Source organism: Rhododendron vialii, chromosome 1a (genome assembly GCF_030253575.1).
Source record: "Rhododendron vialii isolate Sample 1 chromosome 1a, ASM3025357v1".
In the NCBI taxonomy this organism is placed as follows: domain Eukaryota; kingdom Viridiplantae; phylum Streptophyta; class Magnoliopsida; order Ericales; family Ericaceae; genus Rhododendron; species Rhododendron vialii.
This window is the reverse complement of record NC_080557.1, coordinates 13,119,160-13,139,768: the sequence shown is the minus strand read 5'-3', so window position 1 is coordinate 13,139,768 and position 20,609 is coordinate 13,119,160. Positions and strand designations below refer to the sequence as shown.

Below are 20,609 nucleotides of genomic sequence, written 5' to 3'. Positions count from 1 at the left end.
ATTTGGAAATGTGAAATGTGTAGATGGGATGCGAATTTTGTTTGTTTTTGAAGTGTTAATTCTTCGTTTGGGCGCAAATTGCGTCTTTTTCAAACGTGTGAATTCTTCATTTGGGTGCGAATTGTGTCTTTTTTCAAAGATTTGAACTCTGGTAGTGTGAATAGAGCAAAGGGTGTGAATTCTGAGTGTGTGAATTCTTGCAAAGGGGTGTTAATTCTCAGGATGTGAATTGTCGGAGGTGTGAATTCTTCAAATGTGTGAATTTTGAGGGTGTAAAAAGTGACAAAGGCAAAATAATAAAAAAATCTTTAAAAATGATCTTGACAGAGCTAATCTATACTACATCTTTTAAATGTACGAAGGTGTTTTCTACATTTTGTTTTCCACAAATGCCCCAAACACTTGCGATTAATACCTATCTTATCTTACATCTCTTCCCAACCGACACAATACAACGGCTGCAACGAAATGATACAAAACAACAAAGGCCTCCCCTGGCTTCCAAAGGACACATCTCTCTGGGCAAGGAAAAACAGCCTTCCCAAAAACGTTGCGTCATTCACACCAAAATCGCTCAGTCAGTCCAATCTCCTAATCCACTGAACTCCGCTTTCCGGCAAATTGATACTACAAAAGCATACCGAACTGAGTATTCGAACGGAAGCCCAAGACAGGTAACACATGTATTCGAAACATGACAAATGTATCTAAAAGTAATTATATATTCCACAATTTCCATGTATAGAAGAGTCGTCCATGGATGGGTTCAACAAGGAGATGAAAACTTCTATAGACAAACATGACATAGTAAGTTAAAATTTCTCCATTGTTCACACTTCTGTAACCATTATTTGTTGTCCTCTATAATGGAACGGACATCCCAAAAATAATATCCCTGAAACACAGATTGCTATGGGAGTCATGTACATCAACTATTTGATTCATTTACTTTGTATAAGTTTTAGTACAGGTGATGCCACCTATGAGTGGCCCTTGCAGATTTTCTCTTACTGTGTTTGGTGTCTTTGCTTTGGATATTAACATTACAAGAAAACAAGAAAGGGAGAGAATGGTTTCTCTTTTACAGAAAATGAAGTTTGGCACTTTGATCTTATGAAGGGGAATACATTCATCAGGCTACGGAAAGCAAATAGGTATTCTGATTTTCTTTTAATAATAAACCATTTTGTGAATCGCAACTCCACTTCGACTTATCATTTCAAAATCAAGTTTGGTATGCTTTGTTTATTGCAGGCGATTGGTTTGAGGATGGAAACGTTGGCAAGGAACAATCATGCCAAGGTAAAGCATATCCGCTCCATCCCTTGTCTGCAGATTATCTATTCCAAGCTAAATCATATCTTGGGGGCCCAAACTTCCGTAAAAATACTGTGAATTCGTTAATCCTTTTCTGAATAATGCAACTTTCTTGGTCACATAAAATGCATATGCATATGTCTTGTGTTTTAGTGTGGAATATGCACTGTAACTTTACTCTAGCACTGAAATTGGGTGTTATTCCCACTGCGAAGATAATGCTATATTTAGGGATTCCAAAGGGTAGGAAGCTTTAGTGGGGAAAGCGCTCCAAAACTTTTACGCTATGGGGCAGGCAACATTGTTCTCTACGTTTTACCATATTGGATACTATATTTTTGTTGGGTAAATTCAAGTTTCATAGGTACCAAGGAACTAATTAAGACAAATGGAGATAGGTTATAAGATAATACGTTGAAATGTGGAGCAAAGCTGTAGCTATAAAAGGCTTTTTCCGTTGTATTTTTTCTTTTTGCAAAGTACTCAACAATTGACATTTACTTTTGGTTGTATTTTTTTTTTTGCTCGGCTACTTTTGGTTGTATTAAGAAGAAATGCGGTTCCTCCCTCAACATATGAATGGGGTAGGATAGTCCACAATCCAAGACTACTTGCATAGCCTGAGCATGTACCTCTAGCTAAAAAAAAAAAAAAAAGGGAAGTATACACATTTACTTTTGGTTGTATTAAGGCATTGTATGAAAATTTTGGGAAGATCAAAAGGAAGTCTACGCATTTGATGTGTTTTGATCATGAATTTGTTGCCTTTTACAGAGAGTAAGAAAGGCAGCGAAAAAAATTTCCTTGGCTTCCTTACCATGTTTCTTTGACTAATAACTCCATTCATAGATCCATGGCATGAACACAATCTATGTGCTCAATGTCATTGGAAGGGCTCAAATCATTCAGATTTTTAGAGTTAGACAACATTTTCATTATAAAAATAAAGCGTTGGAAGACGAAGTTTAGAAGAGATTGAATTTCTTGAGGAAAAAAAGTTTATGCACATCAAAGGAAGGATTAGTTAGTAAAGTTGACTCTCTGATATTCTTGATGATTCACATGCCACTAGCTACCAATCAAATGATAAGATTGCTACTTATCTTTAGGTGCTCGGTGACACTTTGGTATTCAGCAATGTGAGACTACCCATTTTAATCAAATCAGGTTATCCATCTGCAGAAAACTGAAGCTTAAAACTAATGGAAGTCCTCAAGGAGGTCTCGGTGCTGCTGGCATGAGGGATACATGGAAGTGGATTATAGCCTATAAAGGGAATTGGAGAAGTAACAAGCTTTGAGGCTGAACTTAGAAGCATTCTTCAAGGCCCAAAGCTACGAGAGAACAAATGATTCAAAGGAGTTAAACTCAGCAATACAGTCTCAAGCCAATCACGAAGGATGGTCATGCAACTCAGAAGTATAGATCTTTGATATATGACTGTGAACCGAAGCTGAAAAGGTCCATCACCAACATACTCAGATAAGCTGCTGGATGTGCTGACAACTTACCTAAACTCGAAGCACAAGCCTTGTAGAAATTAGAGTCCTGCAAGAGCCACCAAATGAAATTGCAACTAAGTAAGAAGCTGACTTAACTTGTGCTGCCCCTCAAGAGCTTGTTTATTTTGTTAGTCCTTTTTTTTTTTTACAATTGCGTACAAGAAAATAAGTGACTTGAGCACTTGCTAGTATTTTGGTTTTGTGATCTTTCATTTGAAGTTGCGAAATTATTTTTTACCAGAGACTCAGAGACATTCATAAGAATATGTAATTTACATGAGCAGATTAAGATCTCTATTTGGTCATGCTTGCTGAAATCAGAGATCGTACCGGTAATAACTCTAATGAATTTTTAGTTTGTTATGTACCTTGTTGGCAGGCATCTTGGAGACCTTTTCTCGGAAAGGGCTTAACTCGATACATGTTGCATATCCGGCTTACAATGACATGTACTTCACTTTATTTCTGTTTAGATCGAAGATTCTTTTTTTCGGATACATATGATGTATGTCTTTTCTTAATTTTGATAGGTTACCATAGACGCAAGGCAAGAGTTTATATGACAATGGTGTTGTCACATGCTTGTGCACATTTCCAAGTAAAATATCATTGCTCACAGTTACCAAAGCTTTGTATGATAAAATTTTTATCTGGAGTGGGTAGCAAAGCTTTGTACGGTAGAAATTTTATCTGAAATTTTATTTGGAGGGATAAAGTTATTCATATGCCATCAGACCCCACTTCTTTGGGCCATGAGGATGGTTTGACTGTGCTCGAAGGTCTTGTAGAAAAAACATCGTTGCACTAATATTCATTTTTAGTTTTGATTAAAAAATAATATATATTCAATTCATATACCTATCAATGTAGTGTGAGGCCTTGAGGGCTACAAGATAAACTATTTGAATAGTCATTTCAGATTTGGGTTTGAGCAAAAAAGAATACAGATTTCATGGGATATAGAGGATTGAGTTATGCCAAAGAGCTAAAGGACTTCTTTAACTAATTTCCTTCCATTTTTTGTTCAATGATATAAACAGTCGAACAATACAGCTAAGTATATGCTCGATGAAATATCAAATACTAACATGACTTGCCTGACTATGAAGAAAATATTCACAAACAATATTTGATATAATTTTCATGTTTGAGTACATTTCAAAAATATTGTCATAACAAATTACTCACGTGCATCGCACGTGTACATTTACTAGTTCACAAAAAAGCACGAAACCGCATCCAAAATATTGGGACCGCCTGTCATTTCCCGAAAGAATTTCTCCAGTCGAAGGCTGCCCAAGTCAATTGTTTTTCCCAATTTTAAGATCCGTCTCATAGGTATTGCTTGTTTTACAAATGTACAACAACTTGTGTTGGATCCGTTTTCGGGTCTAACACAAATGATAGAACCGTTCAATTTGATTAAAATAATTCTTAAGAATTTCTGTAAAAAAAAACTCTTTTAGTCGAATGTTGGTAGGGATTTGACCAATTCGTTCACTTTGTGATCCTTGAAAATTGAAGAAATTAATCAAGTCATAGTTGAAATCTGAACTTATTTTTTTGTGAAGAACTCTTTAAAAATATTTTAAACAAATTAAATGACTTTTAGTATTTGTACGACACCCCGAAGCGGATTCTTAAAAAAAACGGTCTACATTCGGTGTAAATGGCATGCACACAGACTTTATCATTAGTTCTGTATTTGTCATCTAAAAAAAAAAGACTTTATCGTTAGTTTTCTTTCTGGCTTTATCACTTGCCTGGAAGTTCCCAAGCTGGAGAGAGAGAGCCGTTTGTCACTCCAATTCCGAACGACCATTTTCCCCATTGTTTATGCATGGGATCCAACAATCTTCACTTCCTTCTACATCTCTCATCTCTGTCGGAACTCTTGAATTGGTTCTACAAACATTGTGAACGAACTCCCAAATCTTTTGCGGGAGAACTCCCGAATCTTTTGGTTAGTATCCTGATACGCAATTTTTTTTGTTCATGGTATGCATATTTTCTTTGTTTATGGTAGCAAATTCTTGGCTTGTTAGTTATGCATTTTTATAATATTAGTTATGCATTCTTTTTGCTAAGTTACAAATGGGGGTGTACGTGAATTCCGCTACTAGATTTGGTGTTTATTTTGGTCATAATCTTGTCTCTTCTTGTGCTAAGAAACAACCCACAGTGGCTCGATCATCCACTGAAGCTGAATATAAAGTCATGGCTAATAGTTGCATACTTGGTTTGGATTCAGCCGCTGCTGGGCTTCTAACCTTGTTAAATAGTGGCCAACTCATCAATCCATGTGAATATGGATCGGATTGACCAATTAGAGTGATTTGTGTTTCTTGTTAGCCAATCAAATGTCGGTTGTATCTGGTATATATATTGGGATTCTTTCTCTGTTGCAATCATCGAACATAATCAATGGAAAGTAAACCATTTCGATCATATATTGTTTACTCTAGTTAGAATTTTATTGATTTCTGAAAATATTTTCAAGTGCCAATTAAACACCGAAAAATAAAAATTTAAAAATTATTTTCTGAAAAAATATTTTACTTTGTAAAACATTTTACTTTGTAAAACATTTTACTTCGAAACAAATGGAGCCGTAACTTTTATTTCCTAGAAAGAGCTCATCATCAAAACTCCATATACAGATATAACGAGAGTTTTGGTAGTGTTCATAGATTGTACTTTTGAGGTACATATATGAAATTTCTACTTATAGTGACCGGGTCAATATTCAAAAAAAGATGTAACCTCGTAATTACTTTGTGACAAATCAATAATAAATGACTTTTATTATTTGTACGATACCCAAGGTGGATTCTAAAAAAAAACAAGTCTACATTTGGTCAACTATGGTATCGGGCTGGCATGCATAAAGGCCTTCATCATTTTCTTCCCACTTTCCTCTTTTTACTTGGTTACTTATTAGAGCAAGACTACGGCCACCGAAGGAAAAAAGCGGTGGCGGGCCACAGCACGCCGTGACGGCCCACTCCGGGCCCCCACATGGATGATCCGATCCGTTCAATAATTTTATAAAAAAAACCGAATGGGTCTCGTGAGAAATCAGCTCGATCCGACATGTGTAGGTGCTCGGATCATCCGTGCGAAATCCAAAGTAGGCCCCAAAAGACATGCGGTGGCCGGCCACTGCTCTTTCCTTCGGTGGCCGTAGTCTTTCTGTTACTTATTACTTATTTTACTTTACTTGCCTGGAAACAATTTTTTTTTTTGGGTAACCGAAGTTGCCTGGAAACTTCCCAACCTGGAGAGAGAGACCCGTTCCCCGTTGTTTATGTAGGAGATCGAACAATCTTCACTTCCTTTTTCATGTGCACTCTCTCTATCTGGTCCATCTTTGTCAAAGTCCCTCGATTTATTGATTTCTAATGTGGCTTCTATAAACTGTGTTTTTATTTTGTAGATGATGATAGATATATAGGAGGCGGAACTCTTGAATTGGTTCTACAAATATTGTGAACGAACTCCCTAATCTTTTGGTTAGTAGATTGAGATCAGTATATTGTACTCACAACTCATATTTTTTGGAGGATGATACGCAAATTATTTTGTTCATGGTATTCATATCTTCTTGTTTATGGTAGCAAATTCTTGACTTGTTAGTTATGCATTCTTTTTACGAAGTTACAAATGGGGTGTACGCAAATTCCACTACTGGCTTTGGTGTTTATTTTGGTCATAATCTTGTCTCCTGGTGTGCTGAGAAAGTAGAAACAGCCCACTTTATTTGGGCTTTTAGGCCTTTTAGGTGTTGGGCTCTGCTTTGTTTTATTTTATTTGGGCATTTTGGCCTCTTGGGGTTCTTGCTTGGCATCCTGCCGATTAAGGGTTTGGGTCTGGGATGGGCACATGTTGCTTTTCTCCTTACTCCCTTTGATCTTTGTAATCTTTCAAAGATTAATAAAATTCTTTTTCACCGTTCAAAAAAAAGAAACATCCTACAGTGGCTCGATCCTTCACTAAAGCTAAATGTAGAGTTATGACTCACACAGTTGCATACTCTAATAGTTGGTGCTCATAGTTAGTTAGTGACCAACTCATCAATCCTTGTGAATATAGATTCACCAATTAGATTAATTTGTGTTTCTTGTTAGCCAATCAAATGTCAGTTAGAATTTTGTCAAGCTGAAGTTCACAAAATCTTGGTTCATCTTTGTGCAGTGTGGATCTATAAAAAAAACATTGTGTTGTGTGCATAAATATGGATGCCTCGCAGGTAGAAGGATGTTCTTCCTCTTCCATACCCATCTCACCACAATGGGTATACGATGTCTTCGTGAGTTTCAGAGGCGCGGATACTCGTAAAAAGTTTACCAGCCATCTGTTTGCTGCTTTAGAGGACAATGGTTTTCGCACATTTAGGGACGACAAAGAGCTCGAAAGAGGAGAATTTATTAGCGATGGACTACTGAAAGCAATTGAGGGTTCCAAAATTTCTTTAATAGTGTTCTCAAAAGACTATGCTGGGTCGAGGTGGTGCCTTGATGAACTTGTGAAGATCATGGATTGCAGGGAGACTTTCAAACAGATTGTTGTGCCCATCTTTTATGATGTTGTTCCATCCGACGTGCGGAAGCAGATAGGGATTCTTCAAGATGCATTTACCAACCACAAAAAGCGTCTTAGAGAGGGACCAGATGGCAAGGTGGAAAAGTGGAGGGCAGCTCTTACAAAAGCTGCCAATTTGTCAGGTCGACACTTGCTGAATGACGGGTATTTTCCTCAATCCTTTTGATGTTTACAAGAAAATGACCTTAAAACAGCATCAGTGCACACTAGTCCACAAATTTGGAGGTGCGGGTGGAATTTTCATACTTTTAGAAGGTTGATTAATCTTAAAAAGTACTTAGTTGACCACAATTTTTGATAAATTAAATTTCAAATGCCGTTGGACACACTTTGAACTTTGCAATTATTTGACATTTGTACTTGCCTCATATCATAACAAGGGAAGGCCTTACTATGCATAACTTTAGATATGCCTAGAGAAAGAACTTTGAAATAGGAGTATGATATTTTGACTGATTTCAAAATCATTGCTTTGCTTGCTGCAAGCTTGCAACTAGTTTATTTGTTTGAGTTTCTAGGCCAGATATACTCAATTGAGACCTTTGTAGCAAGGTTCTTCTAAAATGGGTGCGCCCCTAAGACGGGAGCTCGAATCGGCACTCCCAAGATGGGAGCTTGGCCGGAGCTCGCTTCCCTCAAGACGGGAGCTTAATGGGCGGTTAAGGCAACTATTCTCTTACTCTTAAGTGAGTTATGCCATTATGGAAGTAAAAATATGAAAATCTTATCACACAAAATGTTTTGCAAATTGAAAATATCTAACTTTTTATAAGTACCCTTTAAGATTGTGAAAATTCTCATCAGTAATCACTTTTCCTTCAATGGTTAAGTATTTAAAGATACTTTATATATGTATTTATATGAAATCTATACACGCTCCTAACCTTAGGAGATTCTAGGTGTCTCCGCTCCCTCGCACCCGCTCCCGCTTCGTGCTACTAAGATATTGAGACTACTTTTTTGGCCAAAATTAGTGTCACGCCCCAAACTGGGTAGGTCAATTTTTCCATCCCTAGAATACGACGTGGCAGAACCTAATCGCCTCACAATTAAACTGAAACAATCGTTTGAACATAAGTCAAACCAAACCACTATTATTAAAATAATAGGTGAACTATACAACATAGTACAAGAGTCACAACAACATCACAACCTAAACCAAAGGTACAATGAGCCTCGCTCCCGGCCAAAAGATCACAAAAGACACCCCGACGACGGTGACGACAGCTTTATAGTGGACCACCTCTATTCTCAGACACATGAAAGAGTAACACATTGAATGCGTGAGCTAACCATAGGCTCAATGAGTACAGTTGAATCATATAAATAAGAACAACTAAAAAAACAATTATGGATCAAGCATAAAGCAAATAACTCTTTCAGTACAAGTATTCTTCATAGTTCACCACAAGGTCCATCAACTCATCCCATATAGCCGAGGGTCGTTTACCTGCAACCAAAGTTATCATGGTACCGTTACCCTGAGAATCAACACAACTAAGTATATTGGTGAAACCAGGGCCATTCAATAGAATTCCCAATGGTTGGGACACACTCTCATATCCCATATGCGAGACAATAATAATATATAAGCCCAATTAGGCAAACACTCCTACATTAGCCCAGGAGCGGGGCAGCAAGGCTATATCGTAGCATGAATCTCAAAACATATTTCTCAAATATTCTCGATTAATATTTCAACCAATCAAATCCCGGTTCATAAAAAGAGAGTACTTTTAATAATTCCAAGCAAATCAGTTAGTTCCGATCGATATAATTCACATGTACTCACCTTCAGAAACAACCAGATTAACTGGAACCTCAATCTAACTCCTAGGTGGAGCTGATGTGGGCATGAACCTCTCTGAACCTAGCATGATTCACACGGCGATGCAAATGAGTGATTGCAATTCATAACAAATCCGATGCATGAAGATGCATGCATGCTAGAGATTAAAACTCATTCATAACTTTGTCTCTAATTACCATCTCAATGATCCCATGAACTAATTCAGTTTACTTTCTAATATTCAGCACCGAAGCACAACATTTACCATGCTTAATTACTCCCAGTACCTCTCCACATACAAAGCAAACCGACTGGAATTTAGGAAACAAAAAAGTCTATTATGCTTACACATGAAATAGACACAGTGACGTGTCTTCCTAGCAATCATGCTTATCTTGGTCCCTAATTCAATTGCAATACCCTCCTTTATGATTTGAAAAATAACACTTTAGGATATAGCATTATGACAAAGACTACACACATTAATTTGTCTATATGAATGCATGCACGATACTACACACAAACGTCATTTCAATTTTTTTTTTTGTTAACCACAAAAATGCATGATATGTATGAAATTAGAATTCGGGTCACACAATTAGCATGATTCATACTGTAGTCATGGCTGTTTCTAGATTTAATGACTACTTATTCTTGTTTCTTTTGTTAATTGATGATGTACAAATTGGCAGAGATGAAGCAGAGTTAATTAATATGATCATTGAAGATGTTAGAAAAGTAAATCCAACACATCTAAATGTTCCAGACCGCCAAGTTGGTCTGGACCGTCGTGTTGCAGAGCTCAATGTGTTGCTGAACATGGAATTCAATTGTGTTGGCATTGTTGCCATATGGGGCATGGGTGGAATTGGCAAGACTACAATTGCAAAAAGGCTGTATAATCTCATCCAACACAAGTTTGAACGTAGCGGTTTTCTTGAGAATGTCAGAGAAACTTCGCAGCCACCGAATGGTCTGGTTGAGTTACAAAAAAAACTTCTTTTGGCTATATTAAAAAGAAGTCATGAACTAAGTAATTCTCATGAAGGCATCGAGATTATAAAGAAGACAGCTTTCGGTCGAAAAAAGGTTCTTGTTGTTCTGGATGATGTGGATAATGACCAACAATTGAAGGCACTAGCCATAGAACGAGATTCCTTCGCTCCTGGAAGCAGAATCATCATAACAACAAGAGATAAGTCTTCGCTAAAAATCCTCGAATTGGGTGAGAATGAGATATATGGGCTAGAGAAATTGGACCAGGACGATTCCCTTGAGCTCTTCAATTGGCATTCCTTTAAGGAAGACCATCCTCCAGAAGACCATTTGGACCTTTCACGCCAAATTGTGCATTATGCTGGAGGGCTTCCATTAGCCCTTGAAGTTTTGGGTTCCTATTTCCGTGGTAAGAGCATACCACAATGGGAACGTGCAATAGCGAAATTGAGAAAAATTCCTAATGATGATGTTCAGGGAAAACTTATCAAAAGTCTTAAGATGAGTTTTGATTCGCTAAGCGAGCAATTGAAGAAATTGTTCCTCGATATGGCATGTTTTTTTATTGGAACGGGTCAAGATTTTACAATAAAAATATTGGAAGGCTGCAACATTTTTGCAGAAGATGGGATTCGGAAACTAGCCGATCAGTGTCTCATAAAGTACGAGAACTACCAAATTGTGATGCATGATATAATTAGAGATATGGGCAGAGAAATTGTCAGGCAAGAATCTCTTGAGGATCCTGGGAAGCGTAGCCGATTGTGGTATCCTGACGATGTCCTTGAAGTTCTGAGATATGGCATGGTGAGAGCCCTATGCATTGAGGTTTTAATCAATTGTTGATGTTTCATTACTACAATAATGCTACATGCACTTGTTCCCATTCTAATTCTGATTTATTTGACATGAATATTCCGAGCTTTATATATATTTTTTTCTCACCGAGGTACTTTTTCATTCCCTCATTATGAATTGGGTTTTCATATCAGGGAACTGAAGCAGTTAAAGGCCTCATCCTAAACACAACAGATGTCCAAGTGAATGCCAAGGCATTTGAAAAGATGAACAACCTGTGGCTGCTTCATCTTGATTACATTCATCTAACTACTGGTTATGAACATATTTCCAAAAGGCTATTATGGCTAAGCTGGAAAGGCTTTCCTTTGGATTGTATACCGTGGAATTTTTCTATGGAGAAGCTAGTTGCTCTTGATTTGAGTTATAGCAGGCTGAAAAAAGTTTGGAATGGAAACATGGTACATCCTTATTTTTTTCTCTATCTGACATCTATGGCACGGTATATTTTGTGGAAATTAACTTTCCTCGAATTCTTTTGGACAGATTCTGGGCAAGCTGAAGTTCCTTTACCTCAGTCACTGCCATTACCTAACCAGAACCCCTGACTTCTCTGGACTCTCGTCTCTTGAGGAGTTGTTGCTTAATGATTGCAAAAGTTTGGTGGAGGTTGACGAGTCTATTAGATATCTGAACAAACTTCTTGTCCTACGCATGAAAAATTGTACAAAACTTCGAAAGCTCCCCTCTAGCATTTTGATGTTGAAATCTCTCGAACATCTTGATATCTCTGGCTGCTCCAACCTAGGAAACTTAGCTCTATTTAAAGGACCGCTATATAAATTACGGTGCTTATTCGTCTCGTCTTGGACATTGCCACCAAAGGTTGTGGATTCTATTGGGTTGTCATGCACCCCTATCCAGGCCTCCAGTTGCTTAAAGAAATTAAATCTAGACAGATGCCATTTGTCATATCTACCGGAGGAAATAGGGAATCTAATCTCATTACAGACTCTGGATCTTGCCAAAAACAATTTGAGTACCTTGCCGGATGGTATCTGTAACCTTACTTGTTTGAAGCGTTTGCGTTTGGAAGAAAACAATGTGTCAAATCTGCCTAGTGGAATCGGGAGGTTGACCTCGTTAGAGAGTTTGTATCTTTCAAGAAACAGTTTATGTACCCTACCGGATACAATTGGTAAGCTGTCTTGCTTGAAGGATTTGTTGGTGCGAAATAACAACCTCTCGCATCTTCCTAGTGAAATTGGGGATTTGGACTCTTTGGAGAATTTGGTACTTGAGGGTAATAATGGTTTCCGTGCCTTACCGGAAAGTATATGCAAACTTGTTCGCTTGCGGAGATTGAATTTGAATGACTGCAACTTGTCTCATCTGCCCAGTGAAATTGATAGGTTGATCTCATTGGTGACTTTGGAACTTGGACATAACATATCACTTACCATACCAGATCTCTTCCAAAGCTTCCAACACGTATGGTTGAATAATTGTGCAAAGCTCCGATCTCTTCCAAAGCTTCCAACACGTACTTTTGTGTTTGCAGAGCGTTGCCCATCATTAGAAAGCCTACCACTTGAATTGGATCAGCTTGGGCTGTGGGGGGAGTATTCGGGATCCAATAAATTAGCTGAGAACAATTATTTAACTAGTCTCTTAAGACAACTCCCCAAGAGTAAGGTACACTCTGTCTCTCTCACACATTGGAATAATTGTGCAAAGCTCCGATTTTTTTCGTTTTGTCTTTATTCATTTTTTTATGTGTTTGTTTATTTTATGACAAACTTTTGTAGATTATTGATTCGTCTTGACGAGGGGAATTGAAAAAATAAATTTTTTTTTTTACTTTTACCCCAATATTTTTTTCGTCAAGACGAATCAATAATTCATAAAATTTTGTCGCAAAACGAACAAACGTGAAAAAAAATGAATAAGGACAAAACAAAAAAGGTCCAAAAATCCCTTAGGGGTAACCAAACCAAACCGAGTCTTGTTTCCCAATCAATTGAGTCGGCTACATGAATCCTATTTTTTCATTGAGTTCACTTTCTACTTCGTTTAGATTAGCAAGGCCAAATCCTTTCGTATGTCTGAATATTTTTAGGTCAAATCTTGAGAAAAAGATGTTTGTACTCTGACTAAGTTCATGATCTATTGGAACAGGGGCTCTCTGAACTTGAGGATGTTGTTCGTATTATTGTTCCAGCAGGGGAGGAGGAGCTTCGTATTTGGTTCCCGTACCATGATGGTAGAGGGCCAAATGTATCTTTTGTGGTGCCACCTTCTCCTTCTGTGAACCAGAAAATGTTGGGTTGGATACTACGCTTTGTAGTCTGGGCTCCCCGAGAAACATCTTACGTATTGATTCGAACTGTGATCTGCAATAAAATCCGATGGTTCGATGGAGCATTCCAGTTTTCTGTCAATCCCACCGATGTGGATCATGTGTGGCTTTCTTATATACCACAGGGTTACCGAGGATTGCAATTAGAAGACGGTGATGAAGTGGAGATCCCAATAGATGTAACTCATCCTAACACGTATGTAAAGAAGTGGGCGATTGATCTGATTTACGAGGCTGATGAGATTCACAAAGGCAACGACACCTGGTGTCAAGTGGTGTCAATTTACTAGGAACAAAATATTCACTCTTCTGCTCCACAGGCAGGCATGTGAGATTTCGACTTCTCTTCTGTTTTCATCCAATGTGCCCGCACTGGATTTCGTAGGTTGAACCCAATTTTTCCAAAAAAAAAAAAAATACTTGTACTTATTGCAATAACCTCTTATCCGAAGGCCAATTGAGCAATAGACCTTTGTTTAGCGGGTCTAACTATAATAATTGGAAAAGTAGAATGCGTATTTTCGTTCAAGCATCTGATAATGAGTTGTGAAAAGTTATTGTGAATGGACACAAATGACCTACGAAGATCTTGAATAGAAATGTAGTGACGAAAGATGAAAATGAATGGAATAAAGGGTCTCACAGTGTCACTTCTTTTTTTTTTTTATCTGGTCACACAGTGTTACTTCACTTTCCCCTCTCAAGAAGTTTCGATTTGGGGCGGGCTTTGGGTGCTAAGGCTATGGATAACTTCTGGATCCCTCTGTGCAAACTCTAACACCCTCACTGACCCCTGCTAATGTATACAATATTGGCCCAAAAAAAGAAGAGGAAATCCACTTGGATGGACACCTAAATAATTCCTCTAAATAGGATGCCGATTTATTTTTTTCAAAATTTAACACTCATTTGCTCTTTTTAGTTATCTTATTTAAATATTTTTTTCTAAAATCTCCCTGCACATCCAAAAACAACTAGGAAATATATACTCCGTACAAGGCTAATGGACAAAGGAGAATGGAAGTTGAAGGATCACAGATAGTTTTAGAGTTCAGTTTTTCCCCATATATTTTTTTCCCTCCATTTGATTATGACTTTATTATCAATTTATCTTCATAATTAAAGGGAGTCACAATCAATTGAAATATATTGCGTATAACCAGAAATACTTTTGTATATCCTACATACTTCTCTCTTCTTTTCCACTGCAGATTTTATTTTTTCCTTTTTTTTATGACTTGCTGAAAATTTCAAAGAAAAAGTCAACCCAAATTTGGAGAAATTGCTATGGGAGGAAGAAACTTATAATATTGTAGCTGGTCATGACCTAAGCAATGCGGCATCACAAAAGGAATAAAATACTTTTTTTAGTGGATAATGAATTGGTTCTTTAATATTAGTCGAGTTGCGCGTACGTTGCTGCAAATACTTACGTTATCAAGAGAAAAGAAAAAAAGAGAGTACTTTTTGTTTTCTTTTGTGTTATTGTTTCTTATTTGGAAGTGCTAATTTGCTCAAAACAAGAACAATTTATTGACTGAAATTCCATTTTTCGTACACTTATTAAAACTAGTAATCTTGCACGTGCATTGCACGTGTGATTTCTCATGTTGTACAAGAAATCATCAAAGACAAAGGTATGTGTTTTTTTTCATTTATTTTTTGAGACCGTTTTGGCCCAAGGTATCCATTCAACCTATGCTTCTCATTCAGTAGAGTGTCAAGAACATAAGTGTTGGAACAACTTTGTGAGAAGTGTATATCCTAGCTCCATGCCAGTAGTAAAAAACGCATTGATCACCAAGGACATCAAGAAGAGCTATGGAGGATTCAACTGATATTGAGTGCCTCTTGGATATGTCCTTCCAAGTCACGGGTTATCTACCTCGATTGTACCAAAGAATTACACAAAAATCATTGTGATGCATTTTGAGATATGGCTTCTAGAAGGAGAATCTGGTGTAAAAGAAAGTAATAATATTATGGCCAAATCTAAGTTCTTGGCCATTGGCTTTTGTGTCGGCAAACATCTAGGCAACTGATAATACATAGTGGAGATGAAAACTGGGGGGAAAAAAAAAAGTTCTGATCCATGACACGAGCTCTGAATTTGTAGAAGTCGAACACAGATACCTATAAAGCACAAGCACTTAATATAAAAATTGATGGACGGATCAAGCATTCCTGCTATAGACTATTTTAGGAATGGGACTGCCCTCTAATATCCCTCATGCTAATGCGTCCATCTGGCAAATCAACAATGTAAGCGAGACCAACACCAAGCACTGCAATCGAGCAATCACTTTGTGACTCTGAAGTAATAGAATGACCATCACTACAGTTGATTGGCACCAGACCAGGATCCAACACTTGATCTACGTTGGTCGCGAAGGCCATTTGCACCCATTTATTCAGGCTTAAACCTGTTGTGGAACTCTCATGGTTAGAGCTCTTTCCAGTAAAAAGCTCCAGCAACGTGATTCCGTAACTATACACATCTCCAGCCATCGATGGTTTCTCTCCCATACCATATTCTGCATTGAATTTCATCAAATGCAAAAAAGTTATCCAGGAATCTTTTTAATGAGTATTTTGCATGCGAGGATGTATTTATTTGGTAGCTCTGTGGACAAAGAAACAATGTAGAGATAAGAAAAAAAACATTCATGTGGATCACCCAAAAATCTTTCTCGAGGAAGAAACTAACCTGGATGTATGTAGCCAATGGAGCCCTTCAAGCCATTTGTAGAGTTAATATAAATTCGATCAGCCCAAAAGGTGTGTATAATTGGACCTTTTTTAATTAATTGGAGGTTAAGAGTTAAGACAAATTTGACAAAAGCTAATTGGACCTCTTTTAATTAACTGGAGGTTAACATAAATTTGAACTATTCGTTTGACAAAAGCCAAACTAATATTATCTTGTCATTTCCCTCTAGTGCACGGCTTCAAGAGAGGGGACAAGAGATGATGTTCTCCCTTTATTTATACCCCTTACTAATAATAGTCATAGACTCCCAAAGCTACACTAGAAAACAAATATGATTAAGTTCCTTGTTATATTAGAACAACAGAGCCCAACAAAATACCAATAATAAACTCATTTTCACTCTGTTTCTCACGTAGGTATGGGAACAATAAACTCAAATTGTTCCCTCAAGTTCTTCCCTTCCCATTGGTTGTAAGTTACTTTTCTCTGCAATTAGTGTGGTACTACTACAAGCAGTGGCATGACCAAGGTTTTGTTTCAAAGGTGTCATTCAATGAGTCATTCGAAATTTCATTGTCTCGTATTCCAGTTCTACTCATCTATTCAATCCAACTTTCACATGAAATGGGCAAATGTCACATATTTCCAGCAATGTTAATTATTGTGATGTAACATCATTACAAAAAAGTGTAACACAACTGATCAAGTTACTGCACATGCACTGAGTCTTAAAGATTGAGCCAACTATTTAGAATTTTTCGAAATCTTCACAGGTGTCACTTAATAGAAGTTGCCCCAAATTTCTTACAAAAGCCACATGTATCTCCAAAAACAAAGAATCCAGTACGCCCTTACACTGAGTTACACGTGTTAATAAGAAAAGCAATATGGGGTTATGAGGACTTACAATCGTATTGCCTTCTTCATCCATGGGAACAACAGCACGAACGACTACTTCTCTTATGTCATGCAGATAAAGCCTGTGCCCATTTTAAAGCAGTGGATAGTAATCACTCTCTCCGTATTCCAACTAATCCTGCACAGTACATCCTTCACCAGCCAACATGTCATCTAAGATGTCCACTGGCAGAAATGAAACAACCGGGAAACAGTAAGGTATCAAGCTTTGGCCTACAAGCCAGAATTATCCCATAACACTATCTTCCAACAAACTCATACACGTGCATACACACCAAAACAGATAACCATGAAGTGCCAAATAGAATTTGTGAACCATAAACTCCACCTACAAGTGTATTTGTCACTATCCACCCCAAGAGGCAGTCGGGAAAATGTTCCTTTCCACAATATGTGAAGGCTTTCTAGAAAGAACCAAGACCTCAAAATGGTTACTTGTTTACAATTCAGGAATAAGTATTGGATCTTATTTGTTTCCCTAAATAAGAAGATAGTCCTTCCTTAGTTCCATACTCCAAATGGACATGTCAACATTCGCAACATACATCTCTACTTTCTAGTGGATGTAAACGTCTACTTTAGATAGATATCCCTAAAAAAAATTCACAATTGACAATGTTCATCATTCAGCCCAAATTCACTACAAGTACACGTGTTCATTGTGGTACTCAATACTCATGTGTGCGTATCGTATATTATCTACTTTAAGCACTTCTTGAGAAGCAAAAGTGAATGTTTCAAAAATAATTAATAATCACTTCTCACTATTGATTTTATCTAATTAAGAGATACTGACTTTATGATGGGAGGATAACATTTGATAATATATTCCCCTCAATGTAGATTTTATCTGGATTGTAGCAAGGTAATTACGGATTGAGTCAAGTTAAACATTTGAAAACGGAGGTTATGTTGGTGGGTGTGAGTTGTGACATTCATTAAACAATTGGTGTACACCATTAAAGTGAAAGAAGAAGAAGATTTAGATAGCAACATGCTTTACCCAAAATCCCAACATTACTACTCACTTTTCAAGAATAAAAATCCACTCCTAAGAAAGGAACAGTGGACAAAAAATAAGGTAGGAACAGTCAAATACAAGTTAAAACCAGCATTAATTCATGGGTACGCAACAGAATTGGGCTTGCTCGACATGAACTCAAAACCCGAAAAACGTATTGGACCTAAAACTGTCTAGATTGTGGTAACTCCGCCCCAAGGGAAAAGAAAGCCCTTAACCCAACACCCAAAAATGTTGAGTAATTCCCTCGAACAATTTGTGTGCATAACTTCATCAATTCAAAAATTCAATCGAACAATTGGTGTGCATAACTTCATCAATTCAGAAATTCTATCGAACAATTGGTGTGCATAACATGAACAATTGGTGTGCGTAACATCAACAATTGTCAGAAACCCTATCGAACAATTGGTATGCATAACATCAACAATTCATTTTTTTAAGGGATACAATCTATGGAGATGGGGGAAAGGAGGATGGAAAAGATTGAACTTACTATGCAATTAAATATTGTAGGCAACAGAAACCGGGCTCTTCTTCGACGATTGTCGCTAGGACGGGGTTTGAGTAGCAGTCCGGAATCCAATTGAAGGTCGGGGACGAAGATGTAGAAAAAGTCAGAGGAAGACGGGGAGGTGGTTGTGTTTGGCGACTGTTGAAGCGCTTGAGAGACGAAGGGAGGTGGTTGGAGGTGTTTCTAGTGTTAATCTGCAGGTTTTTTTTTGAGATGTAATGTTGGTAGTGAGGAATCTGAAGATAAAAGTGAGGGGGAATTGGATTTTTCCAAGGCGAACCATTGTAAAGAAGGATTGAAGGGGTGCTTATTGGGAGCTGTTGGAAAATGGTGCGTCGTTCATTTTGTATCGTTTTGGTTGGAGCAGTTGTATTGCATCGTTAGGAAGAGGTATAGGACAGGAATGGTATTAATTGCATGTGTTAGGGGCATTTGTGAAAAGTAAAAATGAGGAAACATCTTCATACATTTAAAAGTAGTATAGATAGATAGATATGTGGAATAAAAGAAAAAAAATCCTGAAAAGTTGGATATTGGCCTTTGTAATCAGACAAGTGAATGTCATGCCATCAATTATGAGAATAATAGAATAATAATATCAATCATTTTACAACCACAAACACTTACACAAACCTATCATATTCATATTGAGGCCCACATAAACTACATTTCCAATGTGTGTGGGACCCACCTAAATATGTGAGTGTAGTGTTTGTGGTTATATATTATACTACTCCCTCCGTCCCTTTTTTATAGTCCAGTATTCTATTTTGGACTGTCCCTTAATAAGTGTCCATTTTGTAAAGTTAGTGGGTAAAAGTTTGTGAATTTTCTATTTTGCCTCTAAAAGTATATTCCTTTTTGAAAAGTTAGTGAGTAAAAATGTAATGATGATGTTTCCATAGAAGGTAAAGAGGGAAAGTGGAGGTAAAAGTTGATGTGAAAGGTGTAATGATGATGCCTTTTTAATAAGTTGGAGTTACGAAACGGGACACTTAAAAAGGGACGGAGGGAGTAGTAATTGTAACAACATATATAGTCCGCCATGTGAGTTTTAGTTGTCAAAGACTCATGGCCTGAAATTCAAGCCATCTGTGAAAGTGAACAAAATCACACGTTGTATAATCATACTAGTGCTTGTCTGTGCCTACGGCACTACCAACGATGGTGCAAATCACGTAAACACCAAGTTGCATTGAAAGGATCCAAATCAGACTGTTTCCTCCGTCTCTAAATAAATGTCTGGTCCGTAAACGAGGCCTTTTAAAACATGCAATTTTTTCGTTAAAAAACTCAAACTTTTTTTACAATTTGAAAGAACTCATTAATATCTATTGATTTGTGAAAAAAGTTTTTAGAGGCCTAGGTTTGCGATCCAAACATTTATTTAGAGACGGAGGGAGTATAACATAGACACATAAAAATTCAAACTAATATACCATGATACATTCATAGGAGCCAAGTTCAAACATGACACGAAAAAAAGACTTAATAAGAGGCAAACTCACACAACAAAAACGGGTTGTCTACAAAGGATGTAATCTGCAAAAGGATCATTGTCCCAAAAGTGTGTCCTCAATTACTCTTCTAACTATCTTGAAATTTTCTCTTCATCACTCTCCCAATACTTCGTTCTTTTTGGGAGAAAACCAGCCTTGGTGGCAGCCAAATGGAAAACCCTCTCAAGTTCGTTGAACTCTGGCAAGAGGAACCCATCTTTATCTCCACTACATCTACTGCTCGGGGAGAGACCAGATATGGAACTATCAGGGGAAGCCTTTTTGTTAGTCAATTATTCCTACAGATGAGCAAAAGAGATCTAGTAAGTACAGACACGCGATAAATTCTGCAAGATAACAATCAACTAATTCAGCTTCGTTGTGTAGGAAAAAAACAAAAATGCTACTTGCACAACCGTTGTGTTGGTTATGTGCGTAATTCTGACCGTCCAGATGTATTTGGACGGTCTAGATATCATAAAAACTCTTCCAAGGAAAAGTTTAACTTTTATGGGGAAGAGTTTGAGCGAATACTGGCCATTTATTACAGCAATGGACGGCTAGAGATTGGTTGTGTGTTGTGT

The 20,609-nt window shown here is 37.4% G+C and overlaps 1 protein-coding gene and 4 long non-coding RNA genes across 8 annotated transcripts in view; 2 read left to right on the top strand and 3 right to left on the bottom strand.

The window, feature by feature from the left end:
• Positions 1-525: 525 nt before the first annotated feature.
• Positions 526-2,954, top strand: LOC131302800 (uncharacterized). Its single transcript, XR_009191904.1, has 3 exons — positions 526-1,154; positions 1,255-1,302; positions 2,427-2,954. It is a non-coding gene; the product is annotated as an uncharacterized LOC131302800 (long non-coding RNA).
• Positions 2,955-4,610: 1,656 nt separating this feature from the next.
• Positions 4,611-20,609, top strand: part of LOC131302668 (disease resistance protein RPV1-like) — a 101,835-nt gene continuing 85,836 nt past the window's right edge. Inside the window, exons 1-7 of one of the 4 annotated variants that reach the window (XM_058329422.1) lie at positions 4,615-4,782; positions 6,256-6,331; positions 7,014-7,565; positions 9,903-11,013; positions 11,199-11,465; positions 11,551-12,699; positions 13,183-13,638. In XM_058329422.1, the coding sequence (XP_058185405.1) occupies positions 7,054-7,565; positions 9,903-11,013; positions 11,199-11,465; positions 11,551-12,699; positions 13,183-13,638 (3,495 nt within the window). In that variant the 5' untranslated portion in view covers positions 4,615-4,782; positions 6,256-6,331; positions 7,014-7,053. Of the gene's footprint in view, positions 4,783-6,255; positions 6,332-7,013; positions 7,566-9,902; positions 11,014-11,198; positions 11,466-11,550; positions 12,700-13,182; positions 13,860-20,609 lie in introns of those variants that run through there. The other 3 variants (XM_058329425.1, XM_058329433.1, XM_058329440.1) reach the window with 3 other exon arrangements.
• Positions 4,640-6,999, bottom strand: LOC131302780 (uncharacterized). Its single transcript, XR_009191901.1, has 2 exons — positions 6,508-6,999; positions 4,640-4,753 (listed from the first exon to the last, which is right to left on the bottom strand). It is a non-coding gene; the product is annotated as an uncharacterized LOC131302780 (long non-coding RNA).
• On the bottom strand, positions 12,890-14,912 carry LOC131302787 (uncharacterized). Its single transcript, XR_009191902.1, has 2 exons — positions 14,216-14,912; positions 12,890-14,156 (listed from the first exon to the last, which is right to left on the bottom strand). It is a non-coding gene; the product is annotated as an uncharacterized LOC131302787 (long non-coding RNA).
• LOC131302768 (uncharacterized) lies at positions 15,310-18,982 on the bottom strand. The gene is made up of 3 exons (XR_009191899.1): positions 18,509-18,982; positions 16,981-17,156; positions 15,310-15,897 (listed from the first exon to the last, which is right to left on the bottom strand). It is a non-coding gene; the product is annotated as an uncharacterized LOC131302768 (long non-coding RNA).